The sequence below is a fragment of the Perognathus longimembris genome, chromosome 20, assembly GCF_023159225.1.
Source record: "Perognathus longimembris pacificus isolate PPM17 chromosome 20, ASM2315922v1, whole genome shotgun sequence".
In the NCBI taxonomy this organism is placed as follows: domain Eukaryota; kingdom Metazoa; phylum Chordata; class Mammalia; order Rodentia; family Heteromyidae; genus Perognathus; species Perognathus longimembris.
In genome coordinates, this window is record NC_063180.1 from 43,567,716 (window position 1) to 43,592,641 (window position 24,926).

Below are 24,926 nucleotides of genomic sequence, written 5' to 3' on the forward strand. Positions count from 1 at the left end.
GTCTGAAGCTTCAACACAGTGACAATGACCCGTTCTCGATGGCAGTATATACAGCGGCAAACTTCCCCGGTCTGCGCTCCCGGCCCTTGGCAGGTTCCCGGAATCCACGGGTACAGGTAGGCAAACTTGAACTAAGAGACAGAAGGGGGCCCGGAGCTAGACACTGGGGTGGACTCAAGGGCAGGGGAAACAGGAAGTGACTCCGGCTCAGCCAAAGAGGCAAGGCCCCCCGGCCTGTTCCACCTGGGAAGGGCTGTCAAGGAGAAGAGAAAGGCAGGCTCCTGCTCCCGCGGGCCCGGGGCCTGGGGCGGACCTCGGCTCCGGCGGCTCTCCGGGCTTGGGGGTTGTGTGTTAGGAGCCCACCGCCTCCACGCAGACGAGCCAAGATCAACCCTTAACATTTGCTTCCTAAGGGCAGAATTGGGGGAGTGGCTGGGGGGGGGGTGAGACACAGCACGATCTTCCCACAGCCCCCTGGGCCTCGGCTGGAGCTAGCAGGGGTCTCCTTCACCCTGTCTCCTGGGGATAGTTAAAGGCAGCTTTTACGAGACTCTATACTGTCTTTTTGTTTCTCTTGGTTTTTTTTTTTTCTTTGTTTTATATAGATATATATTTAATATATATTCTTAAAAAAAAAAAGGCAATAGTCCTTTGGTCCCTAAACGCTAAGGAATGATATGATTTTGGATGAAGTGAAGCTAGGCTTCCCTTGCTGAGAAGCATGTGGCACCCCCCAGGCCCCCGCTGGTCCTCCAGACGGTCAAGTGGGTCCTCTGCCGGCCCCCCCCACGCCGCTCCGCTGGCCTGAGCGCAGGCGCAGCACAGCCCCTTGGTAACAAGAGTTTCCCAGTGGCCTGAGCCCAGGGCGCCAGCCTTGGGTCTGATCCACTTCCGTCCGCTGCCGCTCCTTCCGGAAGGGCCACACCCGCAGGTCTGTGCTTTTCCTTTTCTTCTCACTCTTCAGTTTCTGTGTTGGGTAGGTCATTGATGAGGAAATGGGGAGAGGAAGAAGAAGAGCAGAAGGCAAAAGTCACCCTAAAGGGCTAAGTACCCTGCCCCCTTTGTGACATCTCAGCTGAGCGGGTCAGCCTCTCTCTCTCTCTCTCTCTCTCTCTGCAAGCAACTCGGTCCCCTGATCCCAGACCCTTGGGTGCTGACGTGACCCTCATCAGTGCCCCTGCCAGGGACCTGGGCAGTTCACTCCAGGTGGACCTTTAGGAACAGTCCAGAACCCTGAACTTGGCACTCTCTACCCACCACCTCCAGGCCCTGAAGATCCAACTGGACATATTTATTTCTCTCCCTTCCGCCCTCTATTCGCTCTCAGTATCTCAGCCCTCATATCCTGTCTGTCTTTCTCCCCCCCCCCACCCCCCAGCCCTGGGGCTTGAACTCAGGGCCTGGGTGGCTGTCCCTGTTCCTTTATTCAAGATTTGTGCTCTACCACTTTGAGCCACAGCTCCACTTCCAGCTTTTTGGTAGTTTCTTAGTCTTGCCTACTTAGGCTAGCTTCAAACTGCAATCCTTAGATCTCCTAATTAGCTAGGAATACAGGTGTGAGCCACCCGTGCCTGGCTCCCATCTCGTCTTTGTTCAGACACCCCCTGGTTGTCCATCACTTTCACTCTAAAGTCAGATGTCACAGCCTATGGGCTCCTTCACAAGGTGGTGGAGTCACATCTACCCTCGTCCCCTCCCTACAGAGGTCCCCACTGCACAACCTCCAGGGCTCTCTCTGGGGTAAAGCTAGCTGAAGCACATGGAAGTAGGAAAGTTACCTAACTTATCTCGGTCCTTGGGTTAAAGGGACAGTACGCCACCTCTATCCATCTTAGCTCTCGGCTCTTCTCTTTGGATGACCCCCATATCCCAAAAGGAACATGGAGGCTGGGAGGGCGTGGCGCCCATGGGGGCTCACCTTTCTGTGGCTGGTCAGTGAGAACAGGTCAGTAAGGCCGGTTGGCATCCTTAGGCCTCTTTAGCTGGACCTTGAGCCGCTTCATACCAATCTGAAAGCCATTCATGGCCTGAATGGCAGTCTGGGCACTGGTTGGATTGTCAAAGCTAACGAACCCTGGAGGATGTGGAAGAGGCACACACATATGCACACATCAACAGTGGACACACTTAGGAAGGCAAATGTGGGAAGAGAGATACACACAGATGCACACATAAGCAGTGGATACACACTTGTGCTTATGAAGGCAAATGGCCTGAGATTTCCTTGGAAGGATGCAGGGCCAATGTGCCATTCTTTGCCTGGCGCTCTCTCTCTCTCTCTCTCTCTCTCTCTCTCTCTCTCTCTCTCTCTCTCTCCTCTTTCTCCTCTCTCCTCCCCACCCCTCCTCCCCCCTTCTTCTTCTGGTTTTAACACTGCGGTTGGACTTAGAGAGTATCTTTGGTCCCAGATGTGTTCTGCTTTGGCCACATTCCAAAGCCTTGACCTCCTAGCTTCCCCAGGGAACTTGTTCTTGGTCTCCGCTTAGTTCATTCATTCCTTCAGACTCTGGAAATCGCTGTCTTATGTAGGGCTTACAGGGAATCCTGAGGCTAAGGCCGGGAGAGGCCAGGGACGGTGCTCAGCTCACCAAAACACTTGCTCTGGTTGGTGGCTCGATCCACAAAGACTTTGGCAGAGACAACAGCTCCAAAAGGCAGGAATGTCTGTATGAGTTCTGCATCGCCAAACTCCTGAGGCAGGTGATAGATGAAGAGATTACAGCCTTCCGGGCCTGCAGGAACAGTGTGAGGCTAGCTCAGGGAAGGGACCCTGAGCGGAGCCCCCCAGGTTTGTGGGAATAGTGTGAGGCTGATTGGGAAAAGGGAATCTTTAAGTGGCATCCCACCAGGCCAGATCTCCAGTCCCCTGGATCTGCCGGGACAGTGTGGGGCTGGCTTAGAGGAGGGGCCCCAGGCCCCTGATCTCCAGCCCTCCAGGCCTCTGGTCACTCCCTCACCTTCTCTTTGTTGCTGGGGTGAAGCTGAAGGCTGCTGGGCAAAAGTTGTGCTCACTGGAGCGTAGGTTGACTGGTAGGCTGCTGGAAACGAGGGGAGAGAGGTCACCCCCTAAGCAGGGTGCCTGTCCAATTCAACCCAGTCTTAGTCCCAAGAGAGGTCGTTACAGGCTGGGGGTGAACGGAGCCCTGAGGACAGAGACTAACCCCCCAGTCAGCCCCCCAGCCCACCCCGGTGTGCACAGGGGTGCTGGGGAAGGGGGGGGGGGACAGGGATGCGGCCCAAGTAAAGGCAGGTGGGCTTCAAGCGAGGCTCAGAGATGGAGGGGCGGGGAGCCCCGGTGCCCACCTGGGTAAGGAGAGAGCCCGTTATTGTAGAGCGAGTCGGAGCCCGGCTGCCCGTTAGACTGGGGGGTCAGGGGACCGAACCCGTTGACCCCCATGGACGCCGGCAGGCCGGGGAGTGTGCCGGGGCCGCTTCCAGGCGAGGAGCCAGCTGCGGGGGGGCGCAGGGGAAGGAGAAAGTCAGCCCGACGGCTCGCCCCCTCCCTCCCCGCCCTCCCCGCGCCGCCCGGCCCCGCGGGTCAGCGCCCTACCTGCTGCGGGCAGCAGCGGCGCGGCCACCAGGCTGAAGGCCGCCACGTGCTGCATCTGCGCCGCCACCGCGGCCACCGGGCCGAGGCCGGGCCCCTGGGCCGCCGCCAGCAGGGCCGCCTGGTGCTGCAGGATCTTGGGGGGGAGGGGGGCGGAGAAACTCAGCTCAGGCAGCTGCCGCGCGCCCCCGACGCCGTGCGCGCCCCCGAGATCTCCTCCCCGGCCCAGCCCTCGCGCCCCCGACGCCGAGCTCGGCCTGGCCCTCCTGCCCCCGACGCCGTGCGCGTCCCCGAGCTCTCTGCCCTAGCCCTCCTGCCCCCGACGCCGTGCGCGTCCCCGAGCTCTCTGCCCTAGCCCTCCTGCCCCCGACGCCGTGCGCGTCCCCGAGCTCTCCACCCCGGCCGGGCCCGCGCGCCCCACGACGCCGTGCGCGTCCCCGAGCTCTCCGCCCGGGCCCTCCGGCCCCCGACGCCGTGCGCGCCCCCGAGCTCTCCTCCCCGGGCGCCCCCGCGCCCCCGACGCCGTGCGCGCCCCCGAGCTCTCTGCCCTGGCCCTCCTGCCCCCCCGACACCGTGCCCGTCCCCGAGCTCTCCACCCCGGCCAGGCCCGCGCGCCCCCCAACGCCGTGCGCGTCCCCGAGCTCGCCTCCCCTGCCGAGCCGGCACGCCCCCGACGCCGTGCGCGCCCCCGAGCTCTCCTCCAGGGCCCAGCCCTCCTGTCCCCGACGCCGTGCGCGCGTCCCCGAGCTCTCCTCCCCGGCGCCCCCGACGCCGTGCGCGTCCCCGAGCCCTCCACCCGGCCCCAGCCCGCGCCCCGCACCTACCGCGGTGGTGTAGGCCCCGCAGGCGCCGAGCGGCAGCGGCGCGGGCTGGAAGGCCCCCAGCTGCCCGGCCATCTGCTGCATCCTCCGCAGCGCTCGCTCCCGGTCGGTGTCGGCCAGCTTCACCACGAGGCTAGACGAGGCGCCCTGGGCGGGGCGGGGCCGGAAGGCCGCGGTGACCGGTCCTGGCCCCCCACCCGGCCTGACCCGACCCACCCGGCTCCAACTCGACCCGGCCCCGCCCGCGGGCTCACCCTCACCCTGCACCCGCCCTCACCGCCATGGTCCGGCTGCCGTGCAGGCCCTGGATGGCCGCCTGGGCCTCGCCTTGACTCCCGAACTTAACGAAGGCGCAGCCTGGGGTGGGAGAGAGGGACGGGGTGGATGGCGAGGACCCCCGCCAGGGTCAAGCGCCCAGAGCAAGGCAGTGGCCAGGCCGTCCCACGGGGCGGGCGGTCGGGGTCACCTTTGCTGGCCCCGTCGGGGCTCCGCAGCACGGTGCACTCCTCGATGTGGCCGAAGGGCTGGAACAGGCGCCTGACGTCCTCCTCGCCCTGCTGCTTGCCCAGCATCCCCACGAACAGCTTCCTGTCCTCTGGGGACAAAGCCGGCAGTGACCGGGGGGCGCAGGGGGCCTTGGCGAGGCAGCTCTGGGAAGAACAGACGGAGGGGCCCCTTCTCCAGGAGAGGATTTCCATCCAGAAACCCTGGGTCCTGGCCGTTCTGACGGGAAGCGATCCGACCCCACGGGAGGGGTCCCGCCCTACTTGGGCTGCTTGGCTGCGGTTAACAGGGTGCTGGGTGCTTGGAGGAGTCTGCGTTTGGCTCCACAAAACAGCCCCCGAGGGCAGTGGCTAACCGCCCTCCTGGCTCACCTCAGAGAGCGTCCTGGTTAAAAGTCTGCACAGAACACACCTGTCACCTCATTGCTTCAGCCTCAGCTGGCATCGGACACAGCCCAGTGTCCTGCCAGGGCTCCACAGAGGAACATGGGTTTCTCTGCCTCCAACTGGAGTATTTTCTCCACTACACCTGCTGTGCCCCTCATCCCCCTTCCTTTATTCCAGCCTTCACCCCACAACGCCTTGCCTAACTTCTAGGGCCCTCTTGCAGCCCCTGCGACTGCCTTTCTAACTTCGCCTGCCTGCCTGCCTGCCTGCCCTAGTCCTTCCCCAAATGTTCGTGGAACGGGAGAAGAAATTCTGCCTATAGACCTGAGTGACGACTGGAAAAATGTCTGCCGACGCCGGAGCTCCGCGCCTTCTGTGGGAGTGGCAGGGACTCTTAAGCAGGGCCTGGGTTCTTTGCAGAGAGCTGGCAGTTTGGAGTTGGAAGTCAAGGAGACATTTGCCTCCTCTCCCTCTTTCACTCTCCTATCCAGGAGACCCTTGAACCTACTTTTAAAGTCTAACTCCTCTCTCTACCAAACTAGTCTTTGAATTTAGAATGAGTTTCATCCATAGATGGTGGAGGAAAAGAATGGATAGGAATCTTGCTTCGGGCCTCAAGATCCTGCGGCTCAGGAAAACCTACCCCAAACTCCTGTATGTACTGCTTGCCAAGCCTGGCTAGGCAGATGGGGATCGTTGGATCCTGCGTGTTGGGGAGACAAGGCTGGGGAGGGGGTCATGACGTTTGGGTGACAGTGGAATGAAAGAACAGACCTATCAGAATCAGCTGTAGAGGTTCCGGGTGTTATCCAGAGGTCCGGGTGAGTTGGGAATGGGGTTCGGCCATGGAGCACTTGCCTAGCATGCACAAGGCTTTTGGTTTGATCCCTAGCACCACAGAAAAATAAGACCAGAAAAAAACATCAGACATATTTCCCCTGGGTGTTCTGGGGGCTTTGCTTGGGCTGCCTCGGGGATCCCGCAGATGCTGTTTCTGTGTGGAGGGGAGGCGGGCAGGACTGCGGTTCACCTAGGGCAAGGCAGAAGGTATTTCAGCAGAAGCCTGCTGGCAGTCCAGAGAGATACAGTCCAGAGATCTGAGGGGGAAGGGGACAGAGTTCTGGAGGCGGTGCTGCCCTGTCGTGGCAAGACTCCAGTTCATGGGTACTCTTTGCTTCTGGGGGTGTTCGCCACAGAAACAGATTGTTGACTCCCTCAATCTTGAAAGAAGAAAAAAAAAGTGATGGAATACATTGTTCCCATGAAGATACCAGAATGAAGCTTAAAATGTAAGAGAAAAGTAAGGAATGCTTCCACCAAAGCCTGGAAGGAGGGGCTGAGATGTGGGGTAGATCTGAAATCAAGAGATCTGAAGCCAAGAGGATGACGAATAGCACTTCAGACAGCAGATACAGTAGGGGCTGCTCAGAAACCCAAGAAGACAGGAAAGAAATGTCTAGAGAAGAGCAGCCCAGGGGTATGAGCAGGACCCAAGAAAACAGAACACATGCAAATATCAGTATGGGGCTCGGCCTTCCTGGCGTGGAAGGAACTGGAAAGCAGCAGACGGGAGAGGAAAGCCATGGTTGAACAGTACTGGTGTGTTTGCCTGTAGGCCACACCCCTTGCTCTTCCTTACCAAAGTTTCTGAACCCAAGGAAAGCTTGGGATCCTTGTGTGGCTGATCATATGCATAAGGGATTTTTTTTTTTTTTGGTTGGCCATGGGGCTTGAACTCAGGGCCTGGGCACTGTCCCTGAGCTTTGCTTGCTACCCCAGAAAGTCCTGCTGGTGACCACACTTGAAGCAAAGCAATTCCTTTGGAGTTGTTAGTGATGATGATGGCAGAAGAAGACAAGAAGGCTGAGGATAAACAGAACCTCCTGACCAGATATGACAAGCATCAAGAGCGATTTTATTTGTTTTTCTGTCAGGGGCTTATACTCAGGGCCTGGCTCTGTACCGGGGCTTTTTTGCTCTACCATCTCAGCTACAGCTCCACTTCAAACTTTTTGGTGGTTCATTGGAGATAAGAGCCTCATGGACTTTCCTGCCCAGGCTGGCTTTGAACCACGATTCTCAGATATCGGCCTCCTGAAGAGCTAGGATTCCAGGTGTGAGTCATCCTGCACTCAGTGGGCTCTTTTTTGCCAGTCCTGGGCCTTGAACTCAGGGCCTGAGCACTGTCCCTGGCTGCTCTGTGCTCAAGGCTAGCACTCTGCCACTTGAGCCACAGCGCCACTTCCAGCTTTTCCTGTGTATGTGGTGCTGAGGAATCGAACCCAGGGCTTCGTGTATGCAAGGCGAGCACACTATCAGTGGACTTCAATATTTATAAAACCTGCTAGAATTAATAAATGAATTCAGCAAAGTTGTAAGGTACAAAGTCAACAGTGAAAAAATTGGTTGTATTTGGATATGCTAATAGTGAACAACTCAAAAATTAGTTATTAAATACTAAGTAAAGTAGAATTCTAGGAAGAATTTGGAAATGCTAATAATGTATGTTATTACTCAAAATCCAGGCCAATATTTAAGCAAACCTTTGCCAATTCAGGCATAAATCACAAATGACAGGCGAGTTAATATGATAACAGATAACTAGCTTTTGAATTAAACCAAATTCCAAGATTAAAAAGAAAGAAACCTCAAAATACATGCTAAATCCATAGAGGATGCTTTAAATTTGAAGATTCAGATGAGAAGAATAATGATCCAGGCATGGCAGTATATTCCTGTAATCCCAACGGTACTCAGGAGGTTGAGGATCTTAAGTTCAATGCCAGACTGGGCTACATTTAAGAAATGTAATTATGGGTTAGTGGGTTGGGGATTTAGCTTAGTGGAAGTGCACTTGTCTAGCAAGTGCAAGGCTGTGAGCTCAATCCTCAGTACCGCAAAAAAACAAAAAGGGCTGGGGATATGGCCTAGTGGCAAGAGTGCTCGCCTCGTATCCATGAAGCCCTGGGTTCGATTCCCCAGTACCACATATACAGAAAACGGTCAGAGGTGGTGCTGTGGCTCAAGTGGCAGAGTACTAGCCTTGAGCAAAAAAAGAAGCCATGGACAGTGCTTAGGCCCTGAGTCCAAGCCCAGGACTGGCAAAAATAAATAAATAAATAGTCAATGGGATTATAAATGACCCAGAATGAGAAGGACCCCAAGATAGGCACAGGAAGGCAGAGCTGCTTTCCTAGCTGGCCAGAGGCTGGCAGAATCCAGCTATTGTTTGAAAGCTCTCTGCCACTCCAGTTCTTGGGGAGCTGGTTCCCAGGAATAAGGCCATGAACCACCTCCCAAAGCATAGAGTCAGGGCCCTCACTCCCACTACCCCAGCCTGTCACCTGAGCCACAGTTCATCAGCACCATGTCTAACCACACCATTCCAGTGAGAAAATGTGCCTCCGCCCAGAATCTAGAAGATCCTAGGATTCTAGAATTTTCTAAGCATAACCCCAGCCTGATGGATGGTTCAAATGCACCCAACACTTCTACCTGGCAAAATAGGAGGGACTGCTCTGCAGGGGGGCGGGGGGGAGAGCTCCCTTCCTCTGTGCCTCCCAGAGCCCCAGTCCTCCCTCAGGACATCTGCATTGCTTCTGGGCACGAACAGCTGTGCGCCCCACTTTGTCCCTCTGTCTGGGGAAAGTCTATGATGTGCCACAGATAGGACAGACTCCAGGAGTAAGCCCCCCTCCCCTGCAGGGGTGAGGCCCTGCGATCTGTCAGACAGGGAAGTTACCTCCTCGGCCCTCACTGGCAGCCGGCTTCACTTGGATCGGACGATTCATCTGAAAGACATCGGATGAATACAGCCATTCAGTAGGACGGCCTGGGCCACCTCAGGATCCGAGCCCGAGTCCCACCGGGACTGGGGATCTCCTCCAGGACTCCCTCCTTCAACTCAGGAATTTAGAAACTTCTAGAACCTGAAGGGATGGGTGGCAGGAAGATAGATGTCTGAAGCTTTGGGCTGTCCGGCTCCGGGAGTTAGGAAGGACTTGGTGGGGAGCGAGAGTGTGATCGATACTGCTCATTTGTGTTTTATGTCTACAACGGAGGACATAATGTTATGTGTTACTGAGATTAAACAATCTGGGGATCCGATCGAGTGCTATCTGCCCGCCAACTCTGCCATTTCATGGCTGGATGACTGTGAAGGAAAGGCACTGTCTGGTACCCAGTTCCTCCACTGGGGAGCCCCCCCTCCCATGTCTCCGCATCCCCTGCCCCATCTCCACCCCGCCCCTCTGTTCCCTCCCCTCCCGTCCCGGGGACGCCCGGCTTGTCCAGGGTGCCCTGCCCATCTTGGCTCTTCCCTTCCATTCTTCCTGAATGGTCTCGCCCACACCCACGCCCCCGGCTGGGACCCACAGAGGATGACTCAGAACTCGGCGTCCTCGGCCCACAATTTTCTCCTGGGCCTCAGACCCACGTTCCCAGCTGCTTGCTGGACATCCTGACATCGAAAAGGCCGGCTGGCCCCTTCCTTCCCACACACCCGAACCAGAGCTGGTCTCTCCTCCTGACCCTGACTCGAGTTACGAAGCTGGGAAGCAGCTTGGCCTCTCCCCCTCCCCCCCCCCATCTCCTACCAGCTTTACCTTTTCATTCAAGACTTCCCTGATCAGAGGTGGTTTAAAAAAAAAATCACCTGGGGACCGTATTTGATGTTGAGGGACTGTATAATTTGGAAAGGGTCCTAGGTGATTTTTAGCATTTTCCCTCCCCCCCCACGTCCCCCCTCCAACCACCCTAAGTGAATTCATGATTGAATCCCCGTCTCACCTTCCTCTCATGGGTGTTGTGGGGGCGACATGAGGTAATGGGGAGGCAAAAGGTCTTGGTAAACTGCCAAGAGCTGGCTGCGTGGGATGTGAGGGATTATTGTTGGGGGGCGGGGGGAGGGGGCAGACAGCTGAGAGCCAGGAGGAAAGAACAGCAGCCTTCCCGTTCTTGGAGGAAGGGGTGCTGATGCCCAACTGGCCAGAGGAGGTGATGATCTGAACCCCTCCCCTCAGGAAATGCACTGCTTCTGCACCAATCAGGGACCACACCATCCCTTCGTTGCCGAGACAACAGGCAGCTTCCCGTTACCATAGCCACAAGTGCTACCCGGTAGCCATGGTAACACCCTGGCAGTCACAGTGGAGCAATTTCCTTTGGATCAAATTTGGTGATAGGAGGGGTGGGGAGGGTTGTTTGGTGTTTTGTTTTTTTTTTTTTTAAAGAAATAAATAAAGCAAAGGAAAGAAAGCAGGCCATGCTTGCACTCTTCCCACCCAAGGCTCCGACACACCCACCCGCTGGTGGAGCACCTGAGGTGTACCTGACTGTGGGGGGGGGGGGGTGGGGAGACACCGGCAGGATTCAGGCTGCGGTCTAGAGGGGATGGCAGATCAATCCAAGCAGGTCAGGATGAGCTGGACAGGTGTGGCCTGGCCGGGACCAGGGACCAGGAGGACAGGACCCGTCCCTGATCATGGCCACCTGTGATTGTGGGGGAGCCAGAGCCACGGAGAGCAGGGACACAGGCAGAGATGGAGAACCACAGGACAGAAGCGCTGGAAGTAAGAGACAGACCTGGAAAGGGGCAAGGAAACAGCACTACTGCTGGGGATGGGGAGGAGAGGGCGACAAGGGGAGGGATCAGGAGAAGCAGGGTGGGAAGGACCGAGGGCCAGAAGCCCGGGGGTGGGGTGGGGAGCGGCGAGGGTGACCGAGACCATCATTATTTTATTAGTTCTTAAATAGATTCTGAGAGTCTCTCTGGAGCCCGGAGTGACGAGCGCAAGTGACAGCAGCGGTTTCCATGGCAGCTGCCTCCCTCCCCAGTGGGTTTCCTGGGAGATGATGCTCATTGGTGCTCTGGGGAGACGCCCCTGGCCTTCCCCCCCCCCCCACGCTGATGAAGAGGACATGTTCCCCGCTGACCTGCCGGGGGCCCATGCCTCAAGCTGGAGGCCCAAGCCTTTTACGGTACGCCTTCTTACAGGCTCATGGAGATCTTGCTACTACTTATTGAGAGCCCCCCCCCCATGCACCAGACCCTTCTTGGAATCTCTGAATGCTCCAGCTGCAAGGGGATAGCACTGTCCCGATGCTATAGGCACAGTGGAGTCTAAGATCACAAGGCGGGTACCCAGCTGAGCTGAGATACTCCCAGGTCTGCTCGTCTCTCTGTCTGATGCAGGCCGTGCGTGTTGCATTGTGCTCCTCTGTTTTGTTTTTTTTTTTGGGGGGGGGTGCCAGTACTGTAGGGTGAACTTCCGGCTTCACACTGCCCCTGAGCTTTTTCACTCAAGGCTGGTGCTCTACCACTTGAGCCACAGCTCCATTTCTGTCTATTTGCTAGTTAACTGGTGATAAGATGCTCGTGGACTTCCTTGCCAGGGCTGGCTTTTGAGCTGTGCTCTTCAGACCTCAGCCTCCGCAGTAGCTAGGATTACAGGTGTGAGGATCCAGCGCCTCTTAACCTTGACTGTAGCCAGAGTCATCTTTGAAAATAAGTCCTTTAGTCTTGTCTCTGTAAATATTCCATAACCCCCCCCCCCTCACTGCCATCCTCCTGGTTAAGCTCCGGGCTTCTTTTGGTTGTTGTTTGTTTGTCCTGGGGCTTGAACTCAGGGCCTGAGTGCTGTCCCTCTGTTTTTATGCTCAAGGCCGACGCTCTACCACTTTGGGCCACAGCGCCACTTTGGGTTTTTAGGTGGTTCATTAGAGATAGGAATCTCACATACGTGGCTGCCTGGGCTGGCTTTGAACTGCTATCATGACACGTCGGCCTCCTGCGTGGCTAGGATTACAAGTGTGCGCCACTAGCACTCAGCAAAGCTCCAGACTCTTGGCTGACCATCCAAGCCTGAGCATCTATCCACTTTCCCTTTTGCATCCCATCTGCAGTTCACCCCCAGATGTGGCTGCAGCTGTCTTCGGAGCATGCGCCTGCCTCTGCTCGCTCTATTCCCAAAGCTTCAGCGGTTTCTAGATGCCCCCCACCCCCAAGCCAGGTCTCACAACAGATAGAATCTGGTCCACAGAGTAGGTCCTCATCCCCACTCCAGTCCAGATGTAACCCCAATGAGGTGCAAGGAGTAAATTCTGGGCTGGAAACTCGTCGAGGACAAAGGCTCAGCCTCATCTGCTAAGTGCCTGCTGTTGTATGAGTTACAAGAAGAATAAGTAAGGAAGGGAGGGGTGCACTAACCCCTTCCATTGGGCTGATGCAGACCTGCAGTACTAGTCAAGGCTTGGTCAATAGAGTATGGCAGGTTTTAGTTATTTTCCCTCCTCACTGAGTTTTTTCCTTGTTGTTCGACCATCCTGGGGGAGTTTGACTCAGAGCCTGGCCCTGGTCAAGCAGGTGCTCTACTGCTGAGTCAATGCCTCCAACCCTTTTTTAGTTCTGGTGATTTTTGAGATAGGGTCTCACTTCCAGCTAGGTATGTACCCAGAATGCAATCTTCATGTCTTCAGGCTTCCTCTGTTGCTGGGATGACAGGCACACACCAGAGCACATGGCTTCCCTCGGTTGAAGTCAGTCTGGCATTCTTCTTATCTCAGCCTCCCACGCAGTTTAGTGTGACAGGTGTGACACTGTCTCCAGCTACATGTCCAGAAGGGGGTCTGTGAACTTTTCTGCCCTGACTGGCCTTGAACCACCACCCTCCATTCTTTTTTTTTTTTTTTTGGCCAGTCCTGGGCCTTGGACTCAGGGCCTGAGCACTGTCCCTGGCTTCTTCCCGCTCAAGGCTAGCACTCTGCCACTTGAGCCACAGCGCTGCTTCTGGCCGTTTTCTGTATATGTGGTGCTGGGGAATCGAACCTAGGGCCTCGTGTATCCAAGGCAGGCACTCTTGCCACTAGGCTATATCCCCAGCCCAACCACCCTCCATTCTTAACCACCCAAACAGCTAGGATTCCAGGCATGAGCCCTGGGCAGTGTGTGCAAGCTGTTTTGTGCAGGGTACAAGTTGGACAAACAAATTCACTTCCCTGTTCAGTTATGCTTGCTTCCTCGACAGAGTTGGAAAGGAGAGGTCAGAGGCAGGGAGACAGACACGTGAAAGCCCAAATTCTGAACCCCGGAAAGTGGATCTGAAAGGGGCCTCACTCTCTAAAGCAAGGCTGAAAGAAGCCTGTGTCGGTGGGGAAGAAAGGCTGCAGAAAATGGACAGATTGCTGAGGACCGAAGTCCTGAGCAGAGACAGACTTCAATCAGAGGCGGGGAAGGGAAACTAAGATGAGGTCTCAGGCCGCCAGATCCCTCAACATTTCCTCGGAGGCTCCAGTCTTTCTCTCTAGGGGTTGACAGAACTTTTCCTGGTTTTTGCCAAGAGGCTCAACAGAAGCCCAAACTGAAGTCTTACCCTTGTGTCTCCAGCAGGTGGCAGCAGTGCCCACAGAGCCCGGCACGAGTTCTTTGCTGTTGCTGGCAAGGCCTGGCTGGGCTCAGCTGACTAAAGTTGCTGCCGCCCCTGGCAAGCCTGGAGGAAAGATTGATGCCTTGGACTTCGCCCGGGCTTGCCAAAGCAGACATTGATTTTCATTTAGGAGAATAATTAAATATTAATTTTCACTTTGTTAAGCTGGGGAGGGTGCATAGAGCCAATCCTGGCTGAAGCAGAGGAAGCTAGGCCATGTTCTCAGGAGAGGGCAAATGTCCCCCATTATCCAATACCCCTCCCCCCCACCCCGTCTGCCACCACCAGCCTGGCTTAGGTAACAATGCAGAGGGTGAGAAAGTCTGGGGTCAGACTCATTGGGCTCCAAGCCCAAACTGCCTCATTAGTAGCTATAAACAGCCTCTGGAAAGTTCCTTTTTTTTTTTTTTTTTTTTTTTTTTGCCAGTCCTGGGCCTTGGACTCAGGGCCTGAGCACTGTCCCTGGCTTGTTTTTGCTCAAGGCTAGCACTCTGCCACTTGAGCCACAGCACCACTTCTGGCCGTTTTCTGTATATGTGGTGCTGAGGAATTGAACCCAGGGCTTCATGTATACGAGGCGAGCACTCTTGCCACTAGGCCATAGCCCGGCCCCAAGTTCCTTTATTTTTAAGACTCAGTTTTCTTATCTGTAAAATGGGGGTGCCAATACAGTTCCTTCTTTATCGAGAATGACCAAGCCATCAATATTATTATTATTATTAGCTTTTATTTTTCTGTGCTGGTACTAAGTCTTGGGCTCAGGGCCTAGGCGCTGACCCTCAGTATTTTTTACTCAAGGCTGATGCTTTAACATTTGAGCCTCACCTCCACTTCTGGCTTTTTTTTTTCCCAGTCCTGGGCCTTGGACTCAGGGCCTGAGCACCGTCCCTGGCTTCTTTTTGCTCAAGGCCAGCACTCTGCCACCTGAGCCACAAGCACCCCTTCTGGCGGTTTTCCATATACGTGGTGCTGGGGAATTGAACCGAGAGCTTCATGTGTAGGAGGCAAGCACTCTTGCCACTAGGCCATATTCCCAGCCCCCACTTCTGGCTTTTTAATAATTAACTGAACATAAGACTCTCACAGACTTTCCTGCCTGGTCTGGCTTCAAACCACAATCCTCAGATCCCAGACTCCTGAGTAGCTGGGATTACAGGCGTGAACCACTGGCACCCAACTTAGTTTGGCTTCACTCCCCCAGGAACTCTCCCTGCTCTCTAGGATTTCAGAGCCACATCTCAGGAGGCCCTGTGGGTACAGAGCTCCCCCAGAGGCCCTCCTGTAGTGGAGCCCCCTGGCAGGCTAACTTCACACTCATTTCCTCAGGGCCTCTGGTTGGTTTTTAGGATGAAGGCCAAGCCCCTGAGCCTGGCCACTGCCCCGTGTAGATCACCCCCAGCCTGGGATGACCTCCCAGCCCTTCTGCCTTCGCCTTCACCGAGCTGCTTCTTGTACCAGTGTCACATCTTGTCTCGCTGACTCTCAATTCTCGCAGCTCAAGTCACTGCTCCCACAGGTAGGTGAATGAAGACTTCTATTCTGTGGCCCCAGCCACCAGCAAGCTATGCTGAGAACTTACTTCCGGCCATTGGATCGAACTGCGCATGCTCCATGACTTAGCCACTGTGGCACCCTGTGAGTCCCATTGTACAGATGAAGGAAGTGAGGCAGTGACCATGATGAATTGGGGTGACGTGATACTGACACTCAAGGGTGATGCTCAAGTTGTTTCAGTCACAAAAGCTGGCTCTGGGATCTGCTACCCCAGCCACAGTGTGATCGGGTCTTGGCAAAGCTTGACCCTTTATTTCACACCTGCAGTTCATAGCGGGCATTTCCTTACATGCACTGAAGCCAATGGCAGTTCCTAATGCTCCCTGATTCTGCTGTCTGGAACCACCACAGAACCTGAAACACTCACCTCCTACTGTTGTGTTTTCTCGAATCTCACTCTGTGTCAGGCACTTGCTAGGCCTCAATGAATCCCCATGACAGTCCAGTGAGCAAGGGGTTAGTACTCCTTAGAGAGGAAGAACTGAGCTTGAGAGCTGAAGCGAGGTCTCCACAGATGTAAAATTGGTTCATGACAGAAGCTGAGAATAAAATCTAGGTCTGTGCGATGTGAAATCAGCATCTTTTTGTATGTGTGTGCCACTACTAGGGCTTGAACTCAGGGCCAGGGCACTGTCCCTTAGCTTTTACATTCAAGGCTAACTTTCTGCCACTTGAGCCACAGCTCTACTTCCAACTTTCTTGCTAGTTGCTTGGAAATAAGAGTCTCACTGACTTTCCATTCCAGGCTGGCTTCAAACCACCATCCTCAGATCTCAGCCTCCTGGGTTGAGCGGCTAGGACTACAGGAATGAGCCACCTGCCCCTGACTTGCGACCACATGGACAGGAGAGCCCACTTTGCTGTTGGCACAGTGACAGCCATTAAGCAATGACCAGATCAAGTATTACTGGTGCTTAGAAGCCCGCCTGACTGATTTGAGAACGTAAAGGAGCCCCCAGAAAACATGACAGGAAGAAGGCCAGAGGAAAAGGCCAGGCCATCAAGGAGCACAGGACTGGAGAAAATGGCACCCAGAAGAGCCACGTAGCTAGGTATTTGGCCACACCAGTAATAAATGACACACCAAGTCATATCCTTAGTAGAGATGAACACATTTTTCTTTTCGTACCAGTCTCGGGACTTGAACTCAAGGCTTGGGCACTGTGCCTGAGCTTTTTTTGCTCAAGGCTAGCACTTTACAACTTGAGCCACAGCTCTACTTCTAGCTTTTCTGGTACTTAATTGGAGATAAAGAGTCTCACAGACTTTCCTGCCCCAACTGGCTTCAAACCATGATCCTCAGAACTCAGCCTCCTGAGTAGCTGGGATGACAGTCATGAGCCACTAGCTCCCAGCTAAGATGACCAACTTAAGCTGAGCTCACAGTATTGATGTCTCTGCTTAGAAGATGGCCGGAGCACTTGGTCCCAGCCTCTTGGGCCTGTTTCTCTGAGCTGGAAGGCTAAGTCTAACACAGAACTTGGATCTGTTCAGGGCACCGGTGGAGAAAGTTAATGCTGCAACTCCCGGGTTCCAGCCGCCCACCCCCCCGCCCCGGGCTCCCCACCTGGTGGACTTGACTTACCCCTGGCAGGGTCTTCTGTTCATGCAATGCACTCTGGGCTTTGAGAGCAGAGTCCCGGGCGCAGTAGGTAAGGAAGGCACAGCCTGAGGAGGAAGAGGTAGGCTCAGCACCAGCGGGGGGGGGGGGCAGGGGGGGAGTCTTTAAACACCCAACCATCTTCTTGGAAAGACACCATTAAGATGACAAAATCAATACCATTCACTTAAGCATAAACACGACTCCTGAGAAGGTACGGTTCTCTGGCCCCCACTTCCTCTGAAGAGAGGGAATTCCCAGGCAGGGACCTTTGACCCAGGACCTGGCTCCCTCTCTCATTGGCTCCGGGCCTCCTGCCAGTCACGTGCTCACCCAATCCCACATCTCCCCTTCCCACCCACCCAGCTGTCCTACTGGGGTTAAGCCTCCCTAAGCCGCTTTGCCTTCATCTTTAACCTGGCCTCGCACCTTCTTTTTGGATATAGACTCGTGAAGTTGCCCAGGATCAGCCTCAATTCCTTTCCAAGCCTGGGCTTCAAGATAAGGCCTTGTAAGGGGCTCCTGTGCCCCAGTTCTGACTCCTCTCAAAGGGCCAGCTGGCACGGCGCAGGGAAGGTCTTGGCTGGGGAAGATGCTCCTCCTCTTACTTGATTTCAGAACCAGGAGGCTGCTAAGGATCTTCTACAGAACCTATGTTCACTTGGAAAATATAGAGTACTTATTATAGTGGGGAATTACTTATTATTTTGTGCCAGTCCTGGGACGTAAACTCAGGGTCTGGACTCTGTACCTTAGCTTTTCAGCTCAAGGCTGATACCCTACCACTTGAACCACAGCTCCACTTCTGGCTTTTTGCTGGTCAATTTGAGATAAGAGTCTCACAGACTCTTCTGCCCAGCTGGCTTGAACCTCCGATCCTCAAACCTCAGCCTCTGGAGGAGCTGGGATGACAGGTGCGAGAGTCACCAGGACCCAGCCGCTAGCGGGGAAGTATGATAGGACTTGGCATAGATAGACAAGCAGCAGGATCGAATAACCAAGCACGAAGAGCAGAGCACCTGAGTCCAAAGGACTGGTGATGTCTCAAGGAAAACACAGTCCTCAAGATGGGCTCTAGAAGCGGGTGACAGGAAGGGCAGCGGCTGTTTCAGGCACAGGGAGTAGTAGTATGTATGACGATGGAGGGAAATGGACAGAAGGCCAGTGTGGGGGGAGGGGGGAGTGGCCAGTGCCAGCTTTAGGTCCCAGAAAGCCTTGCGAGCCTCTGAACTTTCTTCTGAGAGCATTGGAAAGCCACTCAAGAGTTTTAAGTAGGGTTGTGGCACAGTGAGATCTGTGTTTTCAAAAAAAGAAGAAGAAGAGCCTCTTGAGGCTAGGAAGGAAGACTGAAGGAAGAGAAATGGCATGTGGGAAACCATTAGAAACTTGATGTCATTTTCCATTTAGACCTCAGCACAGAAAAGCAAAATGCCCATGTTTTTGTTCTAGTGCCTTCTATCAGGCTGCTGCCTTAAGATGAGTGGGTGACTGAATAAAATGGACCCTTCAAGAGAACTCTGGGCTACACTCTAATTATTTCCATGGGGAAACTGAGGCCCAGAGAAGGTGGCAGGGTCGGAACAGGGTTTTCTAAACCCTGTGGCTGCCTCTCCAGGTACCCAGCTATCAGAAGGAAGATGAGTCACTCTCCTTTCTGGACATCACTGTTGCTGGGGAGAGGGTGGGGTGATGTTGACTTGAAGCCCCCCCCCCCCACTCCCATCTTGCAAGGAAACACTCTCCTTGGGAAGGTGCAGGATGGTTTGGGAATAAATCACCAAACACCTGATGCTGCTTACATCACAGCTCCGTCGTCTGCCACCAAATCATGTCATCTGATGTCAGAACCGAGGATGGGGGAGGAGCTTCTGGAAGGATCAGGAGCCCGGTTGCTATGTAAAGGAGCCTACGTGGAGGCAGAGTGTGGAAGAATGGAAGGATCCAAAGAAGTATGGTTTGAGGGATCAACAAATAATAATAATAATAAAACCCAAGGACGAATCAGAGCCAGATTGGAAAGAAAGCAAGGATGAGGGAACAACTCAGAAATGGACAGCATTTGACTGTAAAGAGTGAGAAATTAAAATATTCTCTACACCTCCTTTATTGTACAGATAGCCTATAAAACTGGCTTTATACGCACATGCTAAAAATCAATGTCTAGTACATACAAAAAGTTACCTATACGTGGATGGACAGAAAGACAGACAGTTGGATGACAGGATAAGGAATTGGGATGGGGTGATCTTGTTCATTTCAGAGCCCTTTGGCATCGCCCCACCCCGAGGGGTGGAAGACACACCCCCTATCCAGATGGTCCCAGCCCCTTCTAAGGGCGTATTCCTGAGCCCTCTCCCAGAGGAAAAGAGGTGATCCGGCCCTCAGGAATGAGACCCAAAGCCTGCCACTCCTCTCTCAGGAAGATCTTGGATGCGAGTTGCAACCTTTCCCTGCTCAAAGCCCCAAGCTATGGCAGGTGGGTGACTTGGGGGAAATCTAAGAGAGTTTCCTCTTCATATTATCCTATGGCTCTGGCATGCCTACTCCGGCCCGGCCTGGACAGACTTTCTGCATGTAAACAAGTCTCCACCCTCGCTCGCTCTCTCGGTTCAGAAAGGAAGAGGTGTGGCTGGGCAGGGCCACGGAGCTTCTCTCTGTCCAGCAAGGGCAGTGAGAAGACACCCCCCCCCCCATCAGCTGTACCCACTCTGAGAGAGCTTGCATCCAGACCAGTCTGTAAGGGAAGCGAAGTCAGAGGCCATTAGGGGGCATTGGGGAGGAGCAAAGAAAAGGGCTGGAGAGGGAGAATGATAGGATAAGAGAAGTGGATTCAGCGGAGAGGGAAACTAAGGTAAAAGGGCAGCAGGGAGGTGGAAGTTCCAGGCCGAGGCTGAGGTTCCAGACTCGGGTGGGAAGAGGTAAAAGAGTGTTGTAATTCTGGCAGAAGGGTAGAGTTAGGGGTTCCCGTCAAACACGAGGGGGGCTAGGTGGATCGAAGAGGATTCTCGTGAAGGAGGTCTGGGTTCTGACGATGAGCAGAGTTTGGGGGCTGAGGCTGAGGAAGGTTCTGGGCGGGTAGGGAGGGGGGATTGGCTGAAGTTGGGAGGCCAGAAGATGGGGTGCGGGTTGGAGGTCGGCGCGAGTGACTGGGCCTGGCGTGGGGGCGGCTGCACACACAGAGGGCTCCGGGAGTGTGTGGGCCCGGGGTTCGAGCGAGGAGGCGGAAAGTTCACGGAGGCGAGGGTCGGGGTGCGCGGAGGGCGAGCAGGTGGCGCGGCCCGCGCGGGGCCGGGGCGCGGGGGGGGCAGGGCGGGGGCGGCTCGGCGGGCGGTGGGGGCCGGCGGAGGCCGGGCCGGGCCGGGCCGGGCTGGGCTTGACCGCGCGCACCTTTGTGGAGGCCGGTGAGCCGGTCCTTCAGCACCGTCAGCTCGTAGATGCGGCCGAACTCCTCGAAGAGCGGCTTGAGGTCCTGCTCGTCCAGGCCCCGCGGGATCTGCCCCACGAACAGCTTGATGGCGTCGTGGTCCTTCGTGGGCACGGCGGGACCGGGGCGCAGCCCGCTCACGCCGCCGCCGCTGTCCGCGGTGCTGAACGCCAGGCGCGGGCCGGGGCCGGCGGGCGGCGCAGACCCTCCGGGCGCCGCGGCCATGTCCCCGCCCGCTGCGCCCGCCTGGCCCGCCGTCCCCTCCCCGGGCCCGAGGCGAGGGCCGGGGGGCGCGGGGGGGCGGGGCCCGGGAGGGGCGGGGGCGCGGGGCGGGGCCCGGCCGGGAGGGGCGGGGCCGGGGCGGGGCCCGGGGCGGCGGCGGCGCGGCGGCGGCGCGGCGCGGCGGCGGCTGAGGCGCGGCGGCGGCTGAGGCGCGGCGGCGGCGGCGGCGGCGGGAAGCTGGGGTCCGGCGGCAGGTCCCCGGCGCCGCGCTCCCCGGGGCTCCCGCCCGAGCTCTCGCCCGGCCCAGCCCCGCGCCCCCGCCCCCGTGCCCGGTGACGTCAGGCAGCTGGCCGCCGAGGCTACGCAAGCGATTTGCATAAGGAAGCAGCGGTGGCCAATCAGAGTGGGAGTTGGCCGCGCTCGGCCGGAGGGGTGGGGTCGGGGGGCGGGGCCGGGGGCGGGGCGGCGGGGGCTCACGCGCTCCGGGCTCACCATGGCAACCGCAGCTGGCGATGCTTCGCCTGCGTGGAGGGTGTGCGGGCGTGGCCGCGGGCGCTCACGCGCACCGCCCAGGGCCGGGGCGTTTCCCGCGGGGGTGCCTGAGGGTCCCTCGCCCCCATCCCCACTCCCCATCCCGCAGCCTTCAGGAGTCTTCAGCTGCTTTCCCACCCCGGCCCCTCCCTCCCCTCCTTCCCCTCCCTCCCCGGGACTCCCATTGGACGGATTTACAGGGCACCCCACACACTCAGGGGCCGCTTCATCCCAGCGCTGTCATCAGACAAGGAAGCTGGGCTGCTGCGGGCCGAGGGGCTCCGCACCACCCCCCCACTGGTGCTGGGTCGGGACAAAGAAAAGGTGGACACTGGGGCTGGGCATGGGGCTTCGCGGTAGAGGGTTCGCCCGGCATGCACAAGACCTAGGTTCGATTCCTCAGCACCACAGAAAGAAGAAAAAAGCCGGAAGTTGGTAGAGTGCTAGCCTTGAGCAGAAAGCTCGGGGAGAGCACCCAGGACCAGCACCCCCCCCCTCAAAAAAAGAGGGGGGTAATAGACACACTGTTCATCTAAATAGTTACAAGTCACAATCCTATCTACAAGTCACAATCGATTAAATGTTTGCCCCTATTTTCACAAATATATATAACAAGTGAAAATGTGTAAATCTATGGGGTGTGTGTGTGAAGTGTGACGTTCTGGGGCTGGAACTAGGCCTGGGACGCTGTCCTTGAGCTATTTCACTCAAGGCTGGTGTTCCACCACTTGAGCCACACCTCTGCTTAGGACTTTTGCTGGTGTATAAGAGATCAGAATCTGGTAGGTTTGTCTGCTCAGGCTGATTTCCAACTGATTCCAGCTGTGACCCTCAGATCTCAGACTCCTAAGTAGCTAGGATTATAGGGATGAGCTACCGGCAGGACTAATCTCTTTTTCCCCCCTTTCTCTCTGTTATTCAGCTGGCTTAAGGAGGGCAGAACTGGACTTGCATTCTATACCTTACATCGCTTGCTCTGCTTTCTCGTTGGTCCTGGTGCTCTACCAATCTGACATGCCTCCAGCCCAACTTTTTGCTGGTTAATTGGAGATAACCATCTCAAAGGTGGGTGCCAGTGGCTCGCACCTGTCATCCCAGCTACCCAGGAGGCTGAGATCTGAGGATTGAGGCTTAAAGCCAGCCTGGGCAGGAAAGTCTGTGAGACTCTTATCTCCAAAACACTACTCAGAAAAAGCTGGAATTGGCACTCTGGCTCAAGTGGTAGAACACTAGCCTTGAGCACAAAGAGGCTCAGGGACAGTGCTCAGGCCCTGAATTCAAGCCTCGGGACTGGCAAAAAAAAACCAAAAACACCCCCCACACAAATACACACACAAGTCTCACAGACTTTTCTCCCCTGGCTAGCTTTGAGCCCATAGTCCTTCAGGTCTCAATCTCTTGCATAACTAAAATTACGAGTCTGAGCCATTGGTGCCAGGCAAGGAACAGTCTTAATAATTGTTTATATTCTACCTCAGGGATTTGATTTTCTTTTTTGTCAGTTGATTGTGGGACTTGAACTCAGGGCGTGGGCGCTGTCCCTGAGTTCTTTTGCTCAAGGCTAGTGCTCTACCACTTTGAGCCACAGTGCTGCTTCTGGTTTTCTGGTGGGTCATTGGAGGTAAGAATCTCAGGGCCTTTCTTGTTTGGGCTGGCTTTGAACTGTGACCCTCAGATCTCAGCCTCCTGAGTAGCTAGGAGCATAGACGTGAGCCACCAGCACCCAGCTGACTTTCTTGTAGTCTTTCTGGTCTCAACCCAGAGTTGAGGGCCTTCCAGGGACCATCGCTGTGCTTTCCACAGAGCTGGAAGTAGAGGAGTGGACTGCCATACCTTGCTCAGTGGTTGACATGGGATCTCACTTTTTTTTTGCCTTGATTGTCCCAATCTCCGTCTCCTGAGTAGCTGGGATTATAGGTATAAACCATCGCACCTAGCCTATAGTAGAGAAATTTTTCATAGTTACGGGTCAACTATTTTATTTTTATTAGCGTGCTTTGGTCCCACAAAGGTTTAATATATTTCTAAACATGTAACCTCATCATTTCTGTCCCTTATCACCTCCATCCCTTCTCAAAACAAAATGCTCTCAACAGGCTTCCTCATTCTATTTTCATACATGCAAACAAGCTACTTAGATTGTATCCATCCTCATTCAGCCTCTTTTTAGCTATCTCCCCCTCCCCAATTCTACCCATTTTCCTACAAATGACATGATTTATTTTCTTTTATAGCTGTGTAATATTCCAGTGTGTGTGTGTGTGTGTGTGTGTGTGCACGCGCGCCACGTATTCTTTATCCATTCATCTGTTATCGGATGCTTAGGTTAATTCCATCATTTGGATATTGAACAATGGTGCAACAAACATGGGTATGCAAATATCTTTCTTTTTATTGTTGATTTACTTTACTATTATTATTATTATAGAGGTGATGTACGGAGGGATTACAATTACCTGCATCAGGTAATGAGTACAGTTCCTTCCATACAGGGTCTTCGGTTCCCTCCCTCTCTCCCAGTCCCTCCCTCTCTCCTAGTCCCCCCTCTCTCCCAGTCCCTCCCTCCCATCTCCAGCCACGAGTTGCATAGCTCACTTTCCTCAGTGTCCAGTGAGCTCCACTGCTGCACTTTCCCCCGTTTCCTTCACATTCTGTGCCCTCCTCCCATCCTTCCGAAGATGTACACTTGAATACACCCTACATAAAGAAGACGGAAGCATCAGAAACTAAAAGAGTTTGTTACAATGTGTATATTATTTCATATACACATGAACAGGCACTTAGACATTGTGCCTTTGTGGTTTTCTCCTAATAGTATCCTCTTTTGGTCTCACTGTGTGTATCTAGAATCCTGTATCAGTTAGATCTAGTTGCCACACACCAGAGAGACATGCACCATTTATCTGTCAGAGCTTGTCTTACCTCACTTAGCATGATTTGTTCTAGTTCCATCCATTTCCCTACAAATGACTTTTTTTTTTTTTTTGGCCAGTCCTGGGCCTTGGACTCAGGGCCTGAGCACTGTCCCTGGCTTCCTTTTGCTCAAGGCTAGCACTCTGCCACTTGAGCCACAGCGCCACTTCTGGCCATTTTCTGTATATGTGGTGCTGGGGAATCGAACCCAGGGCCTCATGCATACGAGGCAAGCTCTCTTGCCACTAGGCCATATCCCCAGCCCCCAAATGACATTATTTTTTTTTTTCCAGTCCTGGACCTTGGACTCAGGGCCTGAGCACTGTCCCTGGCTTCCTTTTGCTCAAGGCTAGCACTCAGTGACTTGAGCCACAGCGCCAGTTCTGGCTTTTTCTATATATGTGGTGCTGAGGAATCGAACCCAGGGCTTCATGTATACAAGACGAGCACTTTACCACTAGGCCATAATCCCAGCCCCAAATGACATTATTTTATTCATTCTAATGGCTGTGTAAAATTCCATTGTGTACAGGTACCACATTTTGGGGGGGATCTACTCGTCTGTTGTGGGGCAGCAGATATCTTATATGTTGATTTATCTTCCTTTGGATTTCTAACCAATAGCAGTATGGTGGGGTCATGGGCGGGGCCCATGTTTAGTTTCTTGGGGAAACTCCCTACTGGTTTCCATAGTGGTTGCACTGATTCACATTTCCACCATCAGCCAGTGTGTGAGGGTCCCCTACCCCCACACCCTCCCCAGTGTCTGTTGTTCTTTTCTTTGTTTTTAAAAAATATTAAAATGATAGCAATAGTTTATTCAAAATTCTTTTTAAGTTTAGATAGTTTTATTATTTATGAATACTAAACATGCATCTATATTTCTTTTTTTTTTGTTGCCAGTCTTGGGGCTTGAACTCATGGCCTGGGCACTGTCCCTGAGTTCCTTTGGCTCAAGGCTAGCACTCTACTACTTGAGCCACAGCACCACTTCTGGCTTT

The 24,926-nt window shown here is 54.8% G+C and overlaps 1 protein-coding gene across 1 annotated transcript; it reads right to left on the bottom strand.

Moving 5' to 3' along the window:
- Positions 1-504: 504 nt before the first annotated feature.
- Positions 505-20,484, bottom strand: Celf6 (CUGBP Elav-like family member 6). The gene is made up of 12 exons (XM_048368633.1): positions 20,223-20,484; positions 16,821-16,903; positions 9,001-9,049; positions 4,835-4,963; positions 4,646-4,725; positions 4,372-4,515; positions 3,551-3,683; positions 3,304-3,450; positions 2,958-3,038; positions 2,589-2,732; positions 1,919-2,074; positions 505-967 (listed from the first exon to the last, which is right to left on the bottom strand). The coding sequence occupies exons 1-11, from the start codon at positions 20,482-20,484 to the stop codon at positions 1,947-1,949; spliced, it is 1,380 nt and encodes a 459-aa protein (XP_048224590.1). The 3' UTR covers positions 505-967; positions 1,919-1,946.
- Between the last annotated feature and the right edge of the window lie 4,442 nt (positions 20,485-24,926).